The following is a 25,914-nucleotide window of genomic DNA, read 5'->3' as shown; positions in this document are numbered from 1 at the left end:
AATTCTATATTTTTAAGTATATAAAAAAATATATAAAAAAATACTCAGTCATGCCTTTTGTACTTAATTTCCAATATACGATTTCCAAATATGATTATAACATCTTTAATTATTAAAACCTTATAATTCAATTCATATCATTTCCTAATTTATTAATTTGTATAATATATCTAATCAGTCATATATTATAAAATTATATATTATATATAACATTTTAAAATGCAGTATTTAAAATTATGTGACTCGAGTCTGTTTTTTTTTTCAAATATGCTCCGAAAGAGTCAATATGTTCATTGATAATTTAACCTGTTAGTGTTCCACTGTACTGCCCGCGGTACACATACTTTTCAAAACAGACCAAAACCATACAAATACCCCAAACGGTTCAAGAACAGCATGCGATTTACTTTGGGTATGCCTTTTTTAGGCGTTTTATTTTACATGAATGCTATGGGTTAATAATAATTTTTTTTTATTACAATACATTCAGTTGACTATTCAAATGCACTTTTTGTAATATATCTATTTTGTTGTTTTACTTATCTCCCACAATAATGTAGGCTAATGTCTTATTTTACTAACTTAACTGTATTAACCTTGGGGATTATTAATAGGCATTTCATTTAATTGATTTAATTACATAGTTTATTTGAGCCAGCTTTTCTGCTTATGTGAAACATGTATCACTCTGTTTTACTTTTTGTTTAGTGTTCCCATATATGACTGAAATATTATAGGCTAATTTTTGTTTATATGATGTTTTGAAATGGACGTTTGCAAATGCGAGTGCTGAAGGCAGCAGTATTTTCCCATCCATTACCTCACCATTGCACCCATTCGGGCTGGATTTTTGCTGTGTCTGCTTCTAATCTACCTCAGTAAATCCAATCCAAATGGCATAATGTCTTTACAGAGAGGAGTGGTGAGGTGGAGGAAAAAAGAGAGAAAGACAGAGTGAGAGACTAAAAGATGAGGCAGGGTCTTAATTGGATTCCCTATGTCCATGTGATATGTTTTATAATGGACTAATTCAAGATGAATCACCTTTGGCTTGCTAGAAGCTAAGCGCGTGGCCACAACCGTGTCAATAGCTATCTCCACAGGCACTGCCGTGTAGCTTTCTCAAGACTTCTGTGTTTGTTTTTCTTCTTTGCCGCACATAGACAGAAGATAACCATGGCTGTCACTTCAAGTGGCACCGTATAATGCTGAACAATAATGTGGCCATGTCCTTTTTCTCCTTTTATCCTGACTATCCATTCTAGCAAACCATTGTTAGCGTTTCAGAGTTAAAAATGCCACTTTATATCTCACAATTGTGACTTTAATTCTCATAGTTGCATCTTTATCTCACAGTTGCAACTTTGTTTCTTCTAATTGTAACCTTATATTTCACAATGTGACTATTTATTTTTTAAACATTATTTCACATGCAGTTATCTTTTATTTGTTTGTTTGTTTATTTATTTATTTAACATGTTTATGTAGTAGTTAAATCTTTAAAAAATGTGAGTGCACTTGTTATGTGTGATTGTATTTAACATTATGAACACTAAGTCAGATATACAGTAACATTTTAATAAAAATTGGACATTTTTGTTCAAAATTTATTCTGTAAAGTGGGCAACTTATTAAATAAACAGTTATATCCAATGATGGCAGTAACACATTACAAGCAATGTGAGTTACGTAATCAGATTACTTTTTCAAGTAACTAATAAAGTAACAGGTTACTTTTAAATATAGTTACTTTTTCAAAAAAGTAATACATGTTACTTTGTTTTTCCATGTATTGAATGACAGCTCTCCTGTCCTCATATTAAGAGAAATCAGGAGTAATAGCAGAAAAATTTAGATTTATTATTTTTTTTTAGATTGCCAGTGAAAATGAACAATTCTCTATTCCATTTTTGATACCACAGCTAAAACTACTAGCCTAATTAATATAAATTTAAAACATTTAAGACAAGTAAACAGTCAGTAATAAAATAAGAGCAAATAGTCAAATTACAAGCAAAAGCACAAATAAATACAATATAACAAATATACAAATTAAATAAAATGTGCTTTTCAGGTTTTTCAGGTAGGTCTGAAAGAAAAAAACACAGACAGCATTAGAAATATTATGCTGCTAGACATGTGTTTACTTTCTCAAATGTTTATGTTTCCTTAAGACATAGCCGACTATGTTTACTCTGTATTTTTTAAATAATTTTGTGTGAATCTGTCCGCTCAAGTTCAAGAAGATGTGAAAGAGAGCTCAGTTTTGTATTTGCGCGCTTGTCTGACATGGCTTTCTGGATGTGTGCTTCGGTTGTGTTCGCACACAAAACTTTCCACACAGCAACGAAATGAACTCCTTTTCATGTCTTCTTGTGCTTGAATATTTAACCCTTAAATGCATGAATGTTTCACCAACCATTCTTACATATTCGGGTCTTTAGCGACCCGGATCTATATCTAACTCGGATGGATCTCCACCTGTCGCGATCATATAAAACTCATCTAATATTAGAATAACCATTACAGAAGAATAAAATAAAGCATATTTCGTTACCTTTTGGAGCTTGGAAAGGTTCATTTTGAGCAGATGTTTTATGCCATCATCACTGTCCTAGTCAGAGCTCATTTCCCAGTACATTCAGCAAATGAATTTTTTGAGAATATTTTTAAGATTGCGAATATGAGCCCATTCGCGATCTCAAACATATTCTCAAAAAATTCATTTGCTGAATGTACTGGGAAATGAGCTCTGACTAGGACAGTGATGATGGCATAAAACATCTGCTCAAAATGAACATATTCTCAAAACTATCATTTTTAACATCTTCAAAATCAATATTTTGATCGATGATAGCTTCACCAGATCCTCCATCAAGTGACAGTGACACTCATATTTGATTGCATTCAGTACTTGCTCTGCACTGAGACATTTCACATTTTGCCTATTACTTTGTTTCTGTTTGAATGAAACGTCACTTCATCATTGTGTATCAGACATTGCCACCTTGTGGAATAAAGGTGAATCGTGCTTATTCTGTCATCAAAGATTCTATTTTTGTTGTGTAGAAAAAAAAAAATATACATACACTGATACTGACCTCGGGTCGTTAGCGACCCTATAAAATTTTTACAAAAAATGAACAAGAAAATATGCATTCTTTTATATATATATATATATATATATATATATATATATATATATATATATATATATATATATATATATATATATATATATATATATATATATATATATATATAATATAATATTTCTTTCTTTTTTTTTCTTTTTTTTCTTGTTATAGCTATTCTTTATAATGAATTGATTGAGGAATACTAAGAAGGTTGAAGTCTAACTTTGAAAAATGAATGAGGAAGAGAGTAGTGAATGACGTCACAGGTCAATAAAGACCCAAGGTATGCATTTAAGGGTTAAATTGTCAAGACTTAAACTTTTGTGATGATGCAGCGCTGGCCTGTCACCTGTCCTGAGTGTCGTTCATGTTCATGCTTTGTTGGAATTCATAAAAATGTTACCAGCCAACTGACAATCGACACAGTTTCATATACTTGCCAACACCGATTTCTACTTGCATTTGGCGCTTGATGAGTGTTAGGCCCTGAAAAGTAATGTAGTAAAAGTAATGTAATGCATTACTTTCCATAAAAAGTAACTAACACAATAGTTACTATTTTAGGGAGTAATGCAAAATTGTAACGCATTACCTTTAAAAGTAACTTTCCTCAACACTGGTTATATCTTTATAGAAGAACTGGTTTACCTCTTTCTGCAGCTATTTTAAGAATGCTGCTGTGTACATTGTGTAGCCAGAAACTTTGAAGGTTTGCAAATCAGAAACTCTCCATATATTCATAATCCAAGTTTCTCTGATCTGTTAAGTGGATGGATGGATGGATGGATGGATGGATGGATGGATGGATGGATGGATGGATGGATGGATGGATGGATGGATGGATGGATGGATTCAAAGGAAAGATGCAAGAACTTGAAGTAAGTTGGTGAACTTTCAGATATGACACAGTATGTCCAGCAATATAATGACACACCGCTCTCTCAGGCAGCTGGAATCTCATTCCTGATGAGAGTCACTGCTTAGTCGCCATGATCTTGTTTTTTTTTGGCATCTCTTTGCCTCCCACATTCAGTATCTGAGTCATGAATTGTGCCACATATACGTGATTGTCACTCACATAAATTAACTGCAAGTCCTAGTGCTCCAGCCCGGAGGTGTTCTTGCTTCTCTGCATAGCATCAGACTAAATAAAATGCAAAACTATGTCCAACATAGTCTTCCTCCAAAAATGATGACGCTTTAAAGAGGCTCAATGGTTGGCTGATTGTATTTTTTATTTTTTTTCCCCCTGCGGCTCCAGAGTGATTAGTCATGTGGCATTCTCAGATCAGATGATTAGCTAAAAAAAAAAAAAAAAAAGATGAGGAAAAGAGGAAAGATGGTAGTATGACAAAGTGTTATTGAGATGAATGTGAATGCTAATGGTTAGATCTTTCCTGCTGCTATAAACTTTGAGAGTAGCAACTCTGGAAACAGAACTTAAAAGCTAATTGTCACAGTCTGTTTAGTTTCAGTTTCATATTGTCATATTGCTTCTCTATGCCTGTTAACCTGTGGATTACGTCATTAAAACTAGTATTTGGATTTCTACTCCTCGTCTGTGCTCCTTCCTGCAGCAAACCGTAACACTAATATTTTACTTGTGAATATTATATTATATTATATTATATTATATTATATTATATTATATTATATTATATTATATTATATTATATTATATTATATTATATTATATTATATTATATTAATTATATTATATTATATTATATGTAAGCAAGGTACGAGAGGCTGTGCTGTATCGTGAATAAGTCGCGGTTGAAGGGCGTTGTTAGGCACGACGCAAAGCAAAGTTATTCACGATACAGTACTAGCCTCGAAAACCTTATTGCTTTTATAAAACAGTTAACACACAATACAAATATTAAAGCCAAAAATATATATCGATGCAACTTTTATGAAGTAAACTTTCACGAAAAGCCTTCCTTCCACCAGAAAAAATAGTCCCTGACTACGAACAGCAACAGAAGTTACATTATTACGCCATTAGATGGTGGCAAAGACTTTTACACTGAAAAGACTGAATTGGTGTGAACACGGTACAAGACGCAACTGACAAATGCTTTGACTAGCTCTGTCAGTCATGGTAAAACCCCTTAACTGTTAAAAAGACAAGATAATACATCAGAAAAAAACAGATTTTTTATTATGAACATGCTAAATCTGAATGCAGGTAATAAACTCGCTCACTCGAACTTTTTCTCAAAATACTCTTCTATACAGTACTGTAAGCTTCAATGAACAATATCAATTGAGAACAGTTTACGTTGCTAAGAGTGTTGTGTAGTGATACACAGAACCGTTGGGTGAAGCGGTCATAGCCGTGTTTTATCGTGAATAAAACACAGCTATTGACCAATTAGAATCAAGGTCAGGAGCTAACCATTTTATATAATATATTATTAATTAATGTAGACATTGTTAAATTTATTTTATTTAGATATTTAAATAATATAATAAAATTGATTTTAAATGATAAATAAATGAGTGAATGTGATGTTCAATCACAAATCAAGATGCTGTTTGACATCAGTGACATTGAATATCATCTTTACTATTGTGTCTTGAGATCAAGTATCATTGAAATCATTCAGAGTTGTGTAAAGGAGTAGCCTCACTTTAAACAGCAAGAATTCTGCCAATTTTCTCTGGAAAATGCTGTATATAGATAGTGTGAGAGCGCTAGCATCTATTGGGACTGTGTGTCATGTAGGGAAGTGGATTTGAGTCTCTAGATTAAGGTTGGTAACTGGTTCGGACACTATTTTGTTTATCGTATGTCGGTTTGATTTACGCAAATCAAGTCTTGTTCGGTTGAGTGTTGAGCGTGTTTATTGTCATATGCGGCGGGCTAAAAATGAAGAATGTAAGAGCAGGAAAGACAGAGAGCGGGAGAAATTGCTGTTATCTCTGTTGCCTCAGATGCACCTGCTGCACTCTTCAGACAGGAACGAGATGGGAGGAGATGAGAAGAGAAGTGCAGAGCGAAGGAAGAAGTGGAAAGATCAGTGGTATGAAGACGAGAAGATGAGATGAAATGAGAGAGGGAATGAAAGAGAGAGAGCAGAGGAGGAGGAATGGGACTGCTTCAATGGCTCTTAGCTTCAAAGCTCACACCTGAGCCCAGTGTAACCGTGTGTATGTGTGTGTTTGTGGATGAGTGTATTCAGGCCTTTTGAGGCATGTCTGGTCAAAGCTTGTTAACAGACTGTGTTTGCTCATGTGGTCTAACAAGGCTCTGATGTGTGTGTGTGTGTGTGTGTGTGTGTGTGTGCGTGTGCGTGTGTGTGTGTGTGTGAATGCCAGATACACAAGACCATTAGAAAAGACGGTTTTCAATTTAAGGCAGTGTTGGGTTTTGATGAATGACCTTCCATCTGCCTCAACTTACCTGGCTATGTATGAGTTCACCTCTATTCAGATACGGCCAAATACTGTTTCTCTGACTCGGTGAACCTGACATCATCGTTGACACTGTTTACTTTCTTAATACACATTCCTGGTCTTATTGTGAACCATCAGTCCATGTCACCCCACGGAAAAATCTGTCAATCAATCAATCAATCAATCAATCAATCAATCAATCAATCAATCAATCAATCTATCTATCTATCTATCTATCTATCTATCTATCTATCTATCTATCTATCTATCTATCTATCTATCTATCTATCTATCTATCTATCTATCTATCTATCTATCTATCTATCTATCTATCTATCTATCTATCTATCTATCTATCTATCTATCTATCTATCTATCTATCTATCTATCTATCTATCTATCTATCTATCTATCTATCTATCTATCTATCTATCTATCTATCTATCTATCTATCTATCTATCTATCTATCTATCTATCTATCTATCTATCTATCTATCTATCTATCTATCTATCTATCTATCTATCTATCTATCTATCTATCTATCTATCTATCTATCTATCTATCTATCTATCTAATCTATCTATAGGTTATGCTGGGAACTATGGATCCACTGCACAGTTAGTTATGTCAACAATAATGTATGCGTTTCACACAGCAATGTTAAGCTGACTGAACAAACACTTACTAAGTAAAGCTGACAATACTCAATTTTAGTAGAAACAACGCAGTTAAATTACGTTCTTTTTCGAGTTTTTTAAGTAATGTGAACAAGGGTGGTTTGAGTGAAACTGACAGCAGTAAAAGTTCATTTTTTTGAGTGAGGTTAAGTAAATATAATTAATATATCTAATAATAGGATAGTGCATATATGTAGCGAAATAGTTAATTTCTCTAGCGAACTAACAAGCTGTGGACACTGAATGGCATTTCTGAGGTAAATGTTATACTATGTGGCATTGTTTACAAGTTGTTTTATTGACGTCTTTCTGCGGTTGAAACACTGATTGAGCGATTACTCGAGATATGGTATGTTTCAGTATGTTGTACTGTATATTTCAACATACTTTCAGATGTTCATTCTGTAACCAGTAGTGAAGAGGAAGGATATCGTGCTCCACGCTTGTGTAAAACCGCTTTTATATTTCTGGAGTCATCATCTCATGTCACTGTACATAATTTATCCCCTTTTTTCATTTCTTTATGGTGTGAAACTTTTTAATGAGGAAACAATTACTGAGTGCACCTTAAAGTAAACATCACTGTCACAGCTTCATCTCGATAACAAAACCGCATCAACATTCATTTACACATATAATGTGTGACTGAACTGGAAGTCCATGTGGGAGGGAGCTGTTTTGGTTTATTTCACCAGGAAATGTTTCTATTTGTGCACGAGAGCTTGAAAACATCTGTGATAAAATTGTTGCCTTTGACTATCTTTTCATTCACTTGGCTTTTGCATGTGTGAATCAGTTTTGAGGAAAACATTTGCATGTTTATATGTTTATTGATGAGTATGTGAGAGAAAAACCGAAGGGGTATGTTCATCTGTCTGTGCTAATGAGCCTCTTATCTTCCATTTCTGTCCATCCGTCAACATTTGTCTAATGAATCAAATTTCACTGCTCAATGTTTCTATGCCTGAGTACTCATATTGTGTGTGTGTTTTCATTTCTCTGTTCTTCTGCATACAAACGTGTGTGTGTGTGTGCGTGCATGTCTGGGTTTGTATTTGCTCTGTGCATGTGAGCATGCATTTTTCTAGAGAGGAGAGGTCGCAGGAAGTATGGTGGGCGACTCAGGTGGGCTTCTCTGAGGTCATAATCTTTGCCTGACTAACCATTGTCTGTCATGCTCTGGCTCCCATTGCTGCCAGTAACACAGACATAAAACTCCCCACACATACTTACAGACACACACATCTACACATTCCCTGTACACACACACACCCTCTCACTCTCTCACCATCCCTTCTCTCTGGTCTCAAAGAACAGACCGCGGAACACACACACACCTGCTTTCTACCACAGCTTGACTGCAGCATAAAGTAAAAGGAGAAAGAATGAGGTAACTGGAGGGAGTTCAAATGACCAGGGGCTAGAGACCCCTCGTTCCAGTCATTGCACCCCTTGTTGTTTCTAAAAACAGGCTGAGAGGCCTGGTCATTTAAGTATTACAACAGGACGTCAGTTAAGTTTTACAACAGATGAATGAATTAAAATATATTAGAACTGACAGTAATAACTACAACTTGATTGTATTAACCAATGTCTTTGCTGCTGAACTTTAATGATTTAACCCTCTGGGGTATGAGGGTATTTTGTGGCCCTGGAGGAGTTTTGACATGTCCTGACATTTGTGCTTTTTCAGTTACTTTTAAACATATTAATGTTTTTTTTTTTTTTTTTTTTTTTTTATGTTTCTGAGGATCACCTCAGGATTTGTGTTTGAATGCTGCACGCGTTTGAATGCCCCGCATTAGCGGATATTGAGGTGACTCTCGAACGACTGACATCTCTCTCTTTTCAAACAGATTACATACACAGAGAGTATTTGTTTTATTTGATTTGACTTGCATTATTTAAATTCTGACATTTCATTGTTTCTTTGGACATATTTCTCATGTTTGTGTGATTAGTATTCTCTAAGTTACAGTTCATTTTCTGAGGAGTATCAGAGTGGACTTCATTCAGAAAGAGATAGCAGATCGCGCATCATGTTAGTTTTTCTTTATTTAGCAAAAAGCGCAGCATTTTGTTTTTACTGTTAGTGTAGACAAATAAAAGAAGACATTTCACAGTTTTGAATGATGTATAACTCTTATCTGTATGTCCATGTAACATAGTTTGTATGTCCAGGAAGAAGGAGGCGGGAACTGGCGAACGTTCAAACCATAACTTTAATATAAAATAAACAAAGAACAAAACAAGGTAATGCCGGCAGACCCTCACGGACATCTACACAAGCACACAAACATAATAAAACATAAAGTAAAGTCCCGGCCTGGTTCTCTCTTATCCTTCACTGTCATCGCTCCCCTTTTATGCTTCCGGAGCTCTTCCGTGAGAGACTCGAGACTGGTGCAACACGCAGCTGACACTCATTATCACTCGCTTCACCGGCCTTGCGCCGTTCACTCACGGCTCTCACCCGCCCTGCTCGTCACAGTCCAAAATCGAAGGAATATTTTAAGTCTCTTTCACACTGGTAAGAAAAAAAACCAAAGTGATATCGCCGGCGCAACCACCAACACCAAGGAGTTAAAGAATAATAGGATACAGGAGAAGAAAGTTCAACACTCTTATTTGTAAATCTAATGTAATTAAGTAATTTCTGCTTATTACTATGGTTGTATTAAAATTACACTGTTATAATAGTTTGATTATAAAGTATATTTGAGACTACAGACTATATAGATCTATGTGAGACTTTGAATTCCCATGACACATTGACATTACAGTATAGAATGGCTCTTTCAGCATTATCCTGAACATTGTATAAGCATTCATTTCATGTGTCATAGAACGGAAGAGAGGCTCTCAAGAGTCTTTCACATAAAAATCAGTCTACAGGCTTTCATTAACAACCTAAGAAGTCGGGAAAGGTCTCTTTTTTCAAGTTTTGTTACAAGCTGTTCACACATTCACAATAAAAAAGTGATTAATACATGAATAATATTTAATATCATTAAAAACAGATACAATATAGTATAAAACATTTGTTGATATCATAACACTAATACCTTGCAATACTTGAAATAGTATTGGAATGTATTTAATCTATTTAGAATGACCTTGTGCTATGTTAATATTCTTTATAGTTGTGTTATGTGACTGAGAAGGGTAAAATAGTTTAGTACCAGTAGGTTAGTTCAAGAAAAGTAGTATGATATGACATCATTGTGATGAAACACCATTGTTTTTACATGCTACCTTGGCATTGCTGTTGTTGTTTTGAAGTACCTTTTGTTTTTTTTTTTAGCTTTGCTATCGAGCACTGAGCCAAAAGTTCAGCGAGCGAGAATGAGGGATGTAGTGAAAGACATGCATCGAGACAGAGTGAGAAAAACGCTCTACCTGCTTGCCTGGTCTGTGAGCACACCATCAGTCTTTACTGGGAAATCTATGTGCCTGAACAATGTCTTCTCTAGCACAACAAGTGATGAGTCTGGCTTCATCTGCAGAGAATGAGAAAGATAGAGTGAGGGGGCGATGGCGTGAGGGTGAGAAAGCGAGACAGTGAGAGGAAATTGTGAGCAGTTAAAAAGAGAGGGAGAGCAGAAGAGAAGGGAAAACAAATGCATCTCATTATCTAAGCGGGCTCCTCTGCAGTGCTCTCCTCACACATCAGTGTCCACACAGCTCCAATTGCTTCCTTTAAATCAGTTTGAAGCCCAAGCCTTGCCCCATATGTCTCGGTGTGAAGCCCCTCACTCCTCACTGCTGAGCTGCACACAGCAATAACGCCCCCTAGTGCCTAGAAGCTCCAGGGGAGCAACTAGGTACATGAACAACAACACCGAGGTTCTAATTACTATGTGCCAGTTCTCACTGGGTATTTCTTTGGTTTATTTGCTAGGGTTTTTTTTTTTTTTTTATAGTGAAATTAAGGATTTTATATTGTTTTGGGTATGTGAGCTTGCCCCTCTGAGGAAAAAAAAAAAAAAAACTGATGATCATAATTTGAGAATATATAAGCATCTTGTGCTTCAAAGGAAGCCAGAAAATGAATGTAGTTCACATAGTAAATATCACAAATTATCTTGTTTTCGGTGACTTAGAAGTCAAATTTATTTGTGTCATTTATTTGAATTAATGATATTTTGGAAGTCATTTATTTATTAAACATCTTAATAATAATTAATATTTTTATTGTAATTATTAATATATTATAATATATTATATATTTGTCTGTAAGTACAAATTATATATATATATATATATATATATATATATATATATATATATATATATATATATATATATATATATATATATGTATGTATATATATATATATATATATATGTATATATATATATATATATATATATATATATATATATATATATATATATATATATATATATATATATATATATATATATATATATAAGCTGTTACTGTTCAGACTTTTATGTAGAATGTTGTCAGACTCAGTTAAAGGGATAGTTCACCCAAAAATGAAAATAATCCCAATATTTACTCACCCTCAAGCCATCCTAGGCCTATATGGCTATCTTCTTTCAGACAAACACAGCGATATATTTAAAAATATCCTGGCTCTCCCAAGCTTTATAATGGAAGTGAATGGGGTCATGTTTTGAAAAAAAAAATGCCTCCATCCATCATAAACATAATCCATTCGGCTCCAGGGGGTTCAGCAATGTGTTTTTGTAAGAAAAACATCCATATATAAAACTTAAATAACTATAAAATCTAGCTTCCGGCAGATGGCCATACACATAGATTTGCGTCTGAAGAGTAACCCCTGACCCGACATAATGACGAATGCGGAAGCTCAGCGGATAGAGCAAAACAAAACACCGGTCACGAATTAGAAGTCTAAAATGAGAAATTTTGAAGGATTTCGATATAAGAGAAGAGGAGTTTGAGTTTGTTGCCCAGCCCTATTTTTTTAAATCACGAGAGACGTCTACGCTACTACATCCTGCATCACACATTGCGTCAGTGCGTTACTCATTTGACGCAGAAGTCGACTTGCGCAGTATGTGTACGGTCATCTGCCAGAAACTAGTTATTATAGTTTATAAAGTTTTAAATATGGATATTTCTCTCATAAAAACCCATCGCTTCACTTCAAAGGGCCTTTATTAACCCCCTGGAGCTGTATGGATTGTATCTATGGATGCATTTTTTTTGGGGGGGATGGGGTGGGTGGGCAGCTTCTACCATTATACAGCTTGGAGGAGCTTTCAGCACCGATTGTGTTTCGTCTGAAAGAAGATAATTATATACACTTAGGATGGCTTGAGGTGAGTAAATCATGGTATCATTTTCATTTTTGGGTGAACTATCCCTTTAAAAGTTTCAGGGGCCATTCACACAGAACGGGTTCTTGGTCTGTGGTGTTTTTTAACTGTTGTGTCAGAATACGTTGTGCTTTTACATTGTAAAGAATTCAGCTTTTAAAAACACAAGACCTGCAGTTTTGCACTGTCTAGGTTTTATTTTTTAATGCTAAAGCGTTTTCTGGGTGAACAGCCTTAAGTTCATAAGCAGTATTTTAAGATATTCCTTACACATTGTACACCCAAAAATGATCCCGTTTCACACTTTTACATCCAATATCAAGCTCACAGTGGGATAAACTGTGCAACTCGGGTAAACTTGGACAGTGCCACATTTGAGTTCGATTCGTTTGAACAGAGCACAAAAACTGATTTTCACTCCCTCTCGTCAAAAGCGGCGAGAAGCTCTCTGTAGCCCCGAGCGATGCGGGGAAAGTTGCACAGCAGAGAGGTAAGAGGGAGCGCTTTGATCGGCGGCGTGCACGTCTCTTCTGCTGGAGGTGATTTGCAGCACTGTTGCTGCTGCTCTTTTTTTTCTATAAGCAGAGCGCTATGCTAGATTAGCATTTAGTGCATTTCCACAGGCTTGTCGACAGCGCAGGGGCCGCGCTTCATCATCCGTCTGTGATTCACACAGGCGTTTCAATTGATAATGAGATGGTGTGCTTCTGCAGTGTCGTGCTGAGGCCACTGAAAGTGAAAGTGCTCTGATAGAAAACAACCAAGGAACAGGCCCTTTGTTAAGATCTTAAATAACCATGTGCAGGGTGAGGCCCTAAGTAAGATTTGTTTCACTATTTGTTCCAAAGCATTAAAGAGGAACTATTTTGCATAAACGCCAATTTATGTTTGTGCCAGTAGGTGTCCAAACTCCATACCCCACCCCCCGCGATGACAAATGCACCTGCGTCTTTCATTTTTGTTTACTGGAAACTTGCAAGTGCAAATAGCCTACATTAACCAAATATAAACATATCTTTAATCACCTATGTTTATATGAGCTAATGATAACTGGGCTAAGCAAGGTGACGCATACACACGCAACAAATTCCCCTTAAAACATTTTACCATGCTCATTACTGAATAGTTCATTTGATTTGGTGTTAGTTTTTCGAAAGTACTATCTTTCTCTCTGTGTGATAGTGTGCTTGATGAATTCATTACACAATAGTCATTCGTGTCTCGTGAAGAGAAACACAGACTGCAAACAAAAACATACTCTTTACAGTGTTGTCACGAGTCGCTCTCTCGCTGATACACCTGATAATTTTGGAGGTAATTACATAAAATGCAATTTATCACTGTGCAAAAAAAAAAAAAAAAACAGACAGTACAAGCTTTTGAACCATGTTGTTATGTTGAAGGCTAATGCTAAACAAGTATAGTAAGACTGTTTGTATTAAGACCTGCCAGGACCCAATGTGAGATCCACCAATCAGAGAGGTTCCCAACTCTCAATTGATTTTTTGATTTGATAAAACTATAGGAATATACACCGAACAGGCATAACATTATGAGCACTGACAGGTAAAGTGAATAACACTGATTATCTCTGTTAGTGGGTGAGATATATTAGGCAACAACTGAACATTTTGTCCTAAAAGTTGATGTGTTAGAAGCAGGAAAAAAGCGTAAGGATTTGAGTGAGTTTTACAAGAGCCAAAATGTGATGGCTAGACGACTGGGTCAGAGCAAAACTGCAGCTCTTGTGGGATGTTCCTGGTCTGCAGTGGTCAGTATCTATCAAAAAAGTGGTCCAAGGAAGGAACAGTGGTTAACAGGCGACCGGGTCATGGGCGGCCAAGGCACGTGGGGAGCGAAGGCTGGCCCGATCCAACAGACAAGCTCCTGTAGCTCAAATTGCTCAAGAAGTTAACCTGCTGGTTCTGATAGAAAGGTGTAAGAATACACAGTGCATCACAGTTTGTTGTGTATGGGGCTGCATCCGCAGACCAGTCAGGGCACACATGCTGACCCCTGTCCACCGCCGAAAGCACCAACAGTGGACACATGAGCATCAGAACCATGGAGCAATGGAAGAAGGTGGCCTGGTCTGATGAATCACATTTTCTTTTACATCACCTGGATGGCCGGGTGTGTGCATCGCTTACCTGGGGAACACATGGCACCAGGATGCACTATGGGAAGAAAGCAAGCCGGCGGAGGCAGTGTGATGCTTTGGACAATGTTCTGCTGGGAAACCTTGAGTCCTGCCATCCATGTGGATGTTACTTTGACACGTACCACCTACCTAAGCACTGTTGCAGACCATGTACACCCTTTCATGGAAACGGTATTCCCTGGTGGCTGTGGCCTCTTTCAGCAGGATAATGCACCCTACCACAAAGCGAAAATGGTTCAGGAATGGTTTGAGGAGCACAACAATGAGTTTGAGGTGTTGACTTGGCCTCCAAATTCCCCAGATCTCAATCCAATGGAGCATCTGTGGAATGTGCTGAACAAACAAGTCCGACCCACGGAGGCTTCACCTCGCAACTTACAGGACTTAAAGGATCTGCTGCTAACATCTTGGTGCAGATACCACAGCACACCTTCAGAGGTCTAATGGAGTCCATGCCTCGACGGGTCAGGGCTGTTTTGGTAGCACAAGGGGGACCAACACAATATTAGGAAGGTGGTCATAATGTTATGACTGATCAGTGAATAGCATTTTCTTTTTTCTGTGAGTGCTCAGTGCCTATGCATTTTAACGTCCGTTAGTGTGTATAATGTTGCTGTGTGAGCATGAAAAAGGTCTGCAAAGTTACAAAGCATAAAGTCACACCAAATGGAGTTAATCTCTCTTGTCATTGCAGTCTTGATATTTCTTCTGGGAATGTACATGCCACAATATTCCTCATTTATACGCATTAAAAAAAAAGAAAAAGGTTGAGTTACCTTAATAACGTGTGTAAGGGGTATGACATTTCTGAAACCCGCTTGAAGCAGCTGGCCAATCACAACACCCTGCTCCAGCTGACCATTCAGAGCACATTAAGCTTTTCAGAAGGAGGGGCTTCATAGAGACAGGAACTAAACAGAGTTTAACTAACAGACTGGGAAGAGAGTTGCAGCAACAATGTAAAATGTGTGAAAAATAAGGTGTTTTTTGAACATTCAAGCACAGAAGCCTATTCTATCAGACCCTATAAACAAAATCAAGACTTTGAAATAAGAGCATAATATGGCCTCTTTAAGAATAAAGATAAATTGGATCCATTCGTCAATAACAATAGATCTGTTTTTATTGTCTGTTTTACGTGAACCTGGGAAGCTTATCCATCTGAATTGTGCAATTAAGTATTCAAGTCAGTAAAAAAATACTGAAATGGCCAAAACAAATAAACCATGAATTATCGCAATGGCTTTTTTTTTATGTTGGACAAGTGGATAAGCATAAGTGACTACACTACCTGTATGATTTATTTATGCATGCATTCAGTCTAACAAATAATTGATTAATTTGCATAGAGCAAACTGCATGAGACTCATTTACTATACATTAGTTGACTATAAGCTGGACATACTGATATGAATGATAATAATGTTTGGCCTGAAGAAGTGGGATGCTATTACTTTTCAAAGCAATCAGATTTGCAATTTTATTTCCTGGCAGATGATAAAGCGGGTATAAATCTGTAAGATTTACACTGAAGGATGGACTAAAGCCATATCTAGAGAGAATAAAGACTTGAAGGTGGACTCTTTTGACTTGGCCAGAATAACTTCACAGTCATATACTGTAGCAACATGCTAAAAACCACTCAGAACTTATTTGTGCTCCCACTGGCATTTGCTGCATTGTCAGTGTGCATTTGCATGAAGATGAACTTTGTCTCTTCCTAATGTTGCCTCAGATCACCAGCTCTCATTGAAAATGAATGACTTGTGGTCGCTTTGTTTCTTCAAAGTGCTGTCAGTGTGAATGCCATTAAGATGAAAGAAATAGCTTTTATTGCTTTGGTCAGGACACGTGTAAAGCAAACGCTAATTCTTCCCTTACAGATGAAGTATGTGATGTTTTCACTGAATAAGTACTTCATCCTATCCTGGTTTAATTTGCAGAGTCAACTTTACTAGTCATCACTACTTTCATTTTTCCTGAAAGGGAGTTTGAATGTGTTGTTTCTTTCCTCGGAAGTGTTCGGAAGATTGAAAAAAGATATACACATACACACTGACACACGTACCACATTACTTTTTATAATTAATCATACAAATGAATGTTAAACATACCACCCCCTGCCTCACACAAAATATTTTTTTTACTTTCTGAATGAACCAGTTTTCCATTATGTTGCCAAAACCCTTCAAATTTAGCTTACATGTGAAGACATTTAACCAATGTTGTCTCCAAAGTAGCTCACTCAGAAACTCTAGTATTTGTGTGCTTGTGTGTGTGTTTAAAGCTCTGAAATATCTCTTCAACCAGACACCAAATGAGTTCACAGCTTGCAATAAAATAATATATTGTGACAATCCCCTGCAGGTTAATCTCTCCTCACCTTCTCCTCATTCTCTCTCTTGTCTAAGTCCCACCCTCACAGCCGTACATCCAGCTGGAGTCTGATGAGCCGTGGGTGGAGGGAGACGAATATACAGTGACCTGCATTGCTCCTGATGCAAAACCTCCTGCAGAAATCACCATGTTCAGAGGTACGCCATCGCTTAAGAGCCCCACTCTTTCTTACGTCCATTAAGCGGGGCTCTTATGAGACAATTACACTGTAGATACACAACAGTGATAAAAGATGAAACCTCTCTTCGGGAGCTTTCAAAGCAGTGGCTGTAAACTCAAACCAAGAGACTTCATGATTCATTTACTAAGTTTGTGTCACACCATCTCTTGGCAAGAAGTACCCTGAGGCAGCTTACTGACTCTAAAACTTTTTTTCTTTTTTTTTTCTTTCTCAGATGGAGAGGAGCTGACGGAAACCGATTCTTTTACAATGTCAGGCTCACAGGATAAGCTTTTAAACACTCATGCCGAAGTCATGTAAGTTTGTGTGCAAACAATGAAGTTAAAAAAAATTCTTTGTTCAGTTGAATCCACTTCACCACTTACATTTTACTGACCTTGAGAATTTGCCTAAGAGAAAGATTTTAGACTGTATATAAATAAAAAGAAGCAGTCATCAGAGGAGTTTGTTAAAAAAGACTTTTCATTTAACCAACAAGTTCAAGTTTTTCTCTGAAAAAAGAGAATTCTTGAGTTTGGTATTCAAACAATATTTAAAGGAAAGGTCTCTTACTAATTAAAATTATTTGTTTTATCCACCGTCATGCCATTCAAAAACTGTATGTTTTCATTTCTCCCATGAAATACATAAGGATATGTTTAGCAGAAGGTCCAGGCCACCATCTCTCCCAAATCTCATTCATGATTATGTTTAATTAAAAAAATATATATTTTTTTTAATAAAAGGTGAGGAACCACCAGCATGCCTGTTGGACTCCATTGACTTTTAAGCATGTTTACCTGCTTTTAATATCATTAGGGAACATTTTCATATGAAAAAAGTTCTTCAATAAATATTTTACTTTATTATTTTTAAAGGCCCACTGAAGTGCCATTATTCAATTTCCACTGAAACAGAAAGGCAGGGTGGGACATATAGAGCAGTTCCTCCCCTTGTTAAATAGCCAATGGCGTTTTGTTTATATCATGCACTGCCAGAGCCGTTGAACTCTATAAAGCCTCAGTTGCTTTCTAATCTCTAACTGTTTCTCCTCCTAATCTCCTCAATATCGCTTTAAAATACAGCATTCTGTGCAGAATTCAAATTGGTCCAATATATTTTCTGGTATGCGCAGACTCGTGCATATGATCCGCTCTGTGCTATCATGTCTCTTGACCGGAGTGTGCACGCTGCGGTGGTTCGCGTGACTGGAGCGGAATTAGCCTTTTCAATACATGTCTATGGATGTTGAGCTTCACACTTGTGCTTATTTTGGAATAAGGCTGTAACATAACAAAATGTGGAAAAAGTGAAGTGCTGTGAATACTTTTTTGAATGCACTGTGTCTGTGTGTGTGTGTATATATATATATATATATATATATATATATATATATATATAAGATTTGAGAGCTACAGCCAAGAGGAAAGATTATGACCTAAATTTTTGCATTTTCCTCATGAAAGCTGTCATGTGGCTTCAGAAGACTTGAAATATAGCACCAAAGTGCCACTTTATGGTGCTTTTTCATTTTTAGAACTTGACAGCCTCAGTATTCATTCACTTTCATTGTATGCAAATGAGCAGCCTGGACATTCTGCCTAACGTCTCATTTTGTGTTCCACAAAAGATAAGAAATCATAGCAGTTAGAATGACGTGCAAAATGACAATGAAATTTTCATTTTTGGATGAATTTCTTCATTTCAGTAGTGATATAAAAGCATGTTTTCTTTATTAAAACCTCTTTTCAGCTTTCCATGCGGCATACATACCTAGATTGACCAAGGATTTTTTTTTTTTTTTACCTGCAGCCTCATAAATGTTTAGTCAATGGGCAAATCCTGAAATCCACGTGTAGTTATGTCAGAATATCTGAAACATGTATCTACTTCATTCCACTTGTGCTGCACTCTTGAAAAAGGTAGTGCTGAACAATCAAATCTTGGAAGCCAGGTACAGTTAAGTGTACACTGGCAGTGCTCCAGGCTGGCAAATGGAGTAAAGTTATGAGATCAGTGGGGTTGTGGGTAATTGTGGCAACATTCGGGATGAGAAAGTGCCACAGTGTGAAATGCATTAATGCAAGTCAACCCCACTCTCTCTTACAGAATCAGGGCACGAAGTTCGGACGACACACGAGGGCTGACGTGTCGAGCGAAGAACCCAGCAAGCCCTCGAGCTCTTGAGACTGGCATGACCATGAGGGTATACTGTAAGAACCCTTCATTGTGTAAATTCACCTTGGATGTGTTTACAATTGAGTACTCTTAATGATATATGCATTTTTTATTCATGTTGATGATGTGAAGAGCCAGAGGATTTGGTATTTGAAATCTCAGTTCAAGCAGAGTTGAATTAAATGGAGCACATACCGTGAATAATGAAAATCACCAAGACTTTGAGTTTAAGTCATAGATTTTGCTCACATAGTGCCAAGTTCATGACCACAGCTTTGTGACTCATAGTCAGTTGGGCCTTTTTCCTGTCAAGTAGTACTCCTTGTCCTTTCACTTTGGGAAGAAATTACCCCTTCAATCTGAGACGATAACAAGTACCGAGAATACCATTAAAGTCAACATGAAATGCTGTTTGCAAGCCGTTTTCATTTCCACAATGAGAAATTCAGTGAGGAAAAACTGTTGATTTGTTTCTTTTAGAGCTGGATGTATTGCGAAAAGTGGTCATTGCATGACTGTTATTCAAAAAATGCAATTTTACATCTAAATATATTAGGTTACACGGTAAAACTTTACAATAACAGTACATGAATAACCATGAACTAATACCTGAGTTAATAGTTACTTCAACATGAACTCATGATTAGTTGAGATATGAACTAATGAAGAGTGATCCTTAACTACGACAGGAGTCATAGAGATTCATGCATGAAAACAGAAGCCTTAACTATGCGTTAATACATGTTTGATAATTAATGCATTAATTAACATTTAGGGTAAACTAAATCAAACAGTCTCTATAAGAAGGAATAATACATATTTGGACTTTGAAATAAATTTAAACAATTTATTCTTGTCAGAATTTTAACTACTGACATCAGCAGCTTCATTATAAACATTCCTGAAAGGCACAGGATTAGTTTGCCATTATTTTCACTTATCCTCATCAAACATATAAAATACTAAATACACTATTTATCTTAAAAGGTCTTAATCTGTTTTGTGATATTCTTTCCTATCAAACTAAACTACTGTGACTTACATCAGTTCCTGAGGAATCGGTTCCCAAAAAAATAACCAAACAGGAAACATGAACTAAGGTCAGGGAGTGTTTGCTGGGATCAGATTCAGAAGTTCTCTCTCCATCCAGACGCAGGCCGTGATCATATACTGTACCTCCATTCTCTGACTTTTTGAAAAGTCACACAATATCTCTTAACTGGGCTGAATACTTATATAGTTGTGTTAGTACAAGTGTATTTGATAGTAAGTTAATGATAATCATGAGCTGAATTTGGTAAGTAGTTAACAGTGAATTAATTATGATTGTGCCCCCTCAAGTAAAGTCATGACATAAGTATACATTAACAAACCATTAGTTGATGTTAGTATATGCTTAGTTAATAATGAGTTAATTATGATTGTGCCCCCTCAAGTAAAGTCATGACATGATGCACATATCACACATCATTAACTAATATATGAATAAACACTATAGAGTGCCATCCTTATTCCTTTACACCCCGGTACAAAAAAACTAAAATAAAAAGTATTTGTATTTTATTTTTATTTATATAATTAAACATATATGGACTTGAAAGCAAGCCATAAACATACCTGTAAAGACACACATAAGGCACATTTACATCTAAAATAGCGCGCGTCCACAAGCTAATGTTAATCAAAGCATATACATTTAAACGACAAAAATACAAATACAGTTAATAACTGCACATAACCTCCTGAAAACCCCAATAAAACATACATGTAAATATGTCTTTAATTATTAATTCGGCTTACCAAAGCAGTCAACATTTATTAGTTTAAAATGCCAGCAACACAACAAACGCGCCAAGAGAAGAGAACACCTAGTGTGCGCCACTAATGAGTGTCCCGCCAGAAACAAACCTTACATACTTTAGTTCCGGGAATAAGCTATGACTATTTAGCTATATGACTAAATATAAATGAACTGTAAAAATCAGAAAACAGTTTAGATCAAATTAAATTTATTAGTGGTAGTTAGTCTATTTTCCACATTTGATTAGACAGATCTATGTAATTAATGGCTAAATAATCATGTGCCATTGCAATTATTTGTCACAAAGCTGCAGATATGATATTACAGTGTAAATTATGACAGTATTAAATCGCATTTAATTCAAATTCAGAGTACTTCTTGTTTACTCTTATTTAGGCTGATTTATTTAGTTTACCCCTAAATGTTAATTAATGCATTAATTATCAAACATGTATTAACGCGTAGTTAAGGCTTCTGTTTTCATGCATGAATCCCTATGACTCCTGTCGTAGTTAAGGATCACTCTTCATTAGTTCATATCTTAACTAATCATGAGTTCATGTTGAAGTAACTATTAATTTAGGTATTAGTTCATGGTTATTCATGTACTGTTATTGTAAAGTGTTACCGGTTACACTAAAACAATAATAATAAAAAAAGGTAAAGTAAATGTTCAGCCCAAAATGAAAATTCATCATCATTTACTTATCCTCATATGGAGCCCCTAAAGAGTCTTTGGAGGAAAAAATATATTTCAGTGCTTTCATGTTCTCCTGTAAAGAGAGAGCGTTCACTCGCAAAGCTTTTGTGATGGAAATAATACGAGGTAGGAGGGAAACTATATTTCATTACTTTCATGGGCAAACACAAAGTTTCTTGGGAGAACGCAAAACATTTGCTATAGAACACTAATGTTTTGCGAGAGAACGCATAGATTATCGGGAGAATGCAAATATTTTGCTAGAGAACACAATGGATTCTTGTGAGAACTAAATAGTTTTGTGAGAGAATGCAAAGTTCTCTCAATACTTTTGCATACTTTTGATTTCAAAACACTGCTTCATGAAGCTTCGAAGCTTTACTAATCTTTTGTTTCGAATCAGTGGTTCGGAGCGTGCATCAAACTGCCAAAGTCACGCCCCCCAGTGGTGAACCATTGAAATTTTGAAACACGTATGACGTAATGAAGCCTCGTTTACTGATATCTTTGGCAGTTTGATACGCGCTCCGAACCACTGATTCGAAACAAAAGATTTGTAAAGCTTCGAAGCTTCATGAAGCAGTGTTTTGAAATCGCCCATCACTAGATATTGTCGAATAAAGTTGTTATTTTTTTTATTTATTTTTTTTTGGTGCACAAAAAGTATTCTCGTCGCTTTATAACATTAAGGTTGAACCACTGTAGTCACATGAACTGTTTTAAATACGTCTTTAGTAGCTTTCTATGCATTGAAAGTGTTAATTATCTTGCTGGCGATACAGGCCTCACTGAGCCATCGGATTTTATCAAAAATGTCTTAATTTGTGTTCTGAAGATTAACGAAGGTCTTACAGGTGTGGAACAACATGAGGGTGAGTAATTAATGAAAGAATTTTTGGGTGAACTAACCCTTTAAAGGGCTTCATACCCTCATGACTTTTAAAACCTGTATGATTTTTCTTTCGGCAGAACACAAAAGAAGATTTGTGTATAATGAAAGTACTGTAAATGTGGTTCAAAACAACATGACTTTAGTAGTATAGACAAGAAACACAGACATTTTTCGCAATATCTTTTCTTGTGCAAACTTTGAGTAAACAATCCCTTTAAGGTAACAATTTCAAGTTGCCATTTTGTACCAAGTAGGGTTGATTTCCATTTTCATATTGACTTTAAATTGAAACACCAAAGTCCTTTCAAATCAGTTTATGGCATCATGTTTTAAAACACATTTTTCCATGTTAAGTTTATACGCGTATCTGTTATGTCATTAGGTGAGTTTTGAAAACCGATGCAGCCTAATGCACATATTCCATGTGATATGATACATTACACAGACATAAGCTTCCACCGAAATGCCGATCACATTTTTTTCTGCTCACTAAATTTATGCTTTAAAACATTGCCCCCCTTTCACTCACCCCAGCTCATGGTTCCATTACCGCCCAGCCAGTGCAATAAGTGCTAATGTAGCAGAACCGATGGCCAGCAACGCTGTCTTACTCAGCACGCCTGGCCCATCAAATCCAACTTTCCACTGGCCATTTTCATCTGCGGCAGATTGTGAGCAAGACGGCACTTTGTCATGGCAGACTCTCATCCGTCCATCGCGCTCGCTTCTAAACTGATTGGGGCAATAACAAAGAGCGGCCCAGCCCCATAATTTATTTTATGGCAAATGTATTATTCAGCTCCACTGTAATTTATTCATGTTCCACATTGCCTTATTACGGTTTAAACATCTGTTATTTTGGTTTATGGACTCGTGCCAGTGTGTGGGTCGCTCTTTATTCTTAATGGTTTCATCAAAGGGACAAGCGATGTCTTCCCGCTGCACTGGCGTGAAATGTTCTCGATTTAACAATGTTGTACAGGACTAAAACAGAGTCATGCTCTTTCTGACCCTTTGATGCTGAAACTTGTGGTCGTTTTTCTTGCTCTTGCTCTTTCTTCTTCCATTTCATCTCTCATGACTGGTTTCTAACATGAAAAGATGCCCATCTTCACAGAACAAAGGCAAGATCTTTTGTTTTAATAATAATTCCCTCCTTCTCACGCATGAACTGTACTCATTTCATTTCTTCTTAAGAATAGCCGTGCTGCGATGCCTGCGAATACATACAAATGATTCAAACTTCTGTCTATTGGTGTTGTAACCATTCTTTTTTTTGTGGATTCCTTCGTTCAGTTCCCCCGCAGGCTCCGGTGATCGTAGGATTAGGAAATGAAGAGGTCAAAGCTGGTTCCTTTCTGAGGGTGGTGTGCATGTCATATGGAGGCAACCCTTTAGCCACTCTGCATTGGATTAAGGTGAGTGAAATTTAAGAAATTCTTTCTCGGTTGCCCTTTTCCTTTTCAGAAATAATTACTTGGCCTTTACCTTTACTTGAATAGGATACAGAACAAGACCTTGTGTTTGACTTGTAGTTATTGATTAAATGTGTATTTCCCATAAATTAAAGAATAGTTTTTGTTTGATTGGTAATACTTTACAATATAATAATAATAATAATAATAATAATAACAATAGGTAATGCATTAGTAATCAGTGTTAGGATAACGCATTACAAGTAATCAGATTACTTTTTTTCAAGTAACTAGTTAAGAAACACATTACTTTTAAATTTATAAGAATATATCCTACTCTTTTCTTTAATATGTAATGCAAGTTACTTTATTTTCCCATGTATTGACTGACAGCTCTCCTGTTCCCATGCTGAGAGAAATTGGGAGAAAATGCAGAAACATTGTGTGTGATGTGTAGTTCTAGAATAAATGTGAGCATACATTTACTCACTTGCACAAAACAGATTCAGTATTCACCAAAATCAATAAAAAACAGGCAAACTCAGAATATTAATAAAACCCACAATAATTAAATGTTAAATTACACAAATATACTTTATGTATTTAATCTCACTTTATTAAACCATTGCTGCTGACCTTCAATGATCCAATTCAACCATACTAATAAGTAAAAATGGCTTTAGATAAACATCAGATTTATTTAATTTGTTTTTATTTATTTATGTATTTATTTATTTATTTTTATTTTTTGAGTAAGAGTGTTGAATTTATTTATCCTGCGTCCTTTTCTTCTGCGATCCATTTTCTTCAGCCTGAGGCTTATTCATTTAACTTTAGTAATTTAACTTTAGTGTTTTGTTTGTTTGTTTTGTTATTATAAAAACAAACAAGCCATCCCAACCCAGATGAGATAAAGTAATGTAGAAGTAATTTAATGCATTACTTTACATAAAAAGTAACTAAGTAACGCAATTAGTTACTTTTTTAGGGAGCAATGGAATATTGTAATGCATTACTTTTAAAAGTAACTTTCCTCAACACTGTTAGTTATCATTACAGTAACTAACAATGAGACATATATTTGCTCCAGTATTTATTCATTAATGTGTTAATGAATCAGTGACATGTTAACTCTGTTCTATTAAAAATTATTAATAGATACAACTTTTTATTTTAATAATGTAATAATAAATGTTGAAATTAAAATGACCTAAGATTAATAAAGGCTTTAGAAGTGTTTTTCATTGTTGGTTCATGTTAATTAATGTTAACAAATGGAACCTTATTGTAAAGTGTTACCGTTTGAACTTTTTTTTTTTTCTTCTCAAAATAGATTAACAGAGTTCACAAATGCATTGAACACCAAGTTTGTTTGCCATGCTGCAGAAAGGGTCCAAATGATGTCACTTCCTGTGTGTCCTATGCAGCTCCATACGCAACAAACTGTGATGCACTGTGTATTCTGACACCTTTCAATCAGAACCAGCATTAACTTCTTGAGCAATTTGAGCTACAGGAGCTCGTCTGTTGGCCTTCGCTCCCCACGTGCATCAGTGAGCCTTGGCTGCCCATGACCCGGTCGCCAGTTCACCACTGTTCCTTCCTTGGACCACTTTTGATAGATACTGACCACTGCAGAATGGGAACATCCCACAAGAGCTGCAGTTTTGGAGATGCTC

At 36.0% G+C, this 25,914-nt stretch overlaps 1 protein-coding gene across 4 annotated transcripts in view; it reads left to right on the top strand.

Annotated features, from left to right (window-relative positions):
- The window catches only part of nphs1 (NPHS1 adhesion molecule, nephrin), a 119,153-nt gene that overhangs the window by 41,310 nt on the left and 51,929 nt on the right, over positions 1-25,914 (top strand). For all 4 annotated transcript variants that reach the window (XM_067365601.1, XM_067365600.1, XM_067365598.1 and 1 more), the window contains 4 exons: positions 17,104-17,226; positions 17,485-17,566; positions 19,359-19,462; positions 24,117-24,238. In XM_067365601.1, coding sequence (XP_067221702.1) covers positions 17,104-17,226; positions 17,485-17,566; positions 19,359-19,462; positions 24,117-24,238 — 431 coding nt within the window. The remainder of the gene's footprint in view (positions 1-17,103; positions 17,227-17,484; positions 17,567-19,358; positions 19,463-24,116; positions 24,239-25,914) is intronic.

Source organism: Chanodichthys erythropterus, chromosome 17 (assembly GCF_024489055.1).
Source record: "Chanodichthys erythropterus isolate Z2021 chromosome 17, ASM2448905v1, whole genome shotgun sequence".
NCBI classification, from domain to species: Eukaryota; Metazoa; Chordata; class Actinopteri; order Cypriniformes; family Xenocyprididae; genus Chanodichthys; species Chanodichthys erythropterus.
Note: the sequence above shows the minus strand (reverse complement) of the source record. Positions and strands in the feature narration are given on the sequence as shown.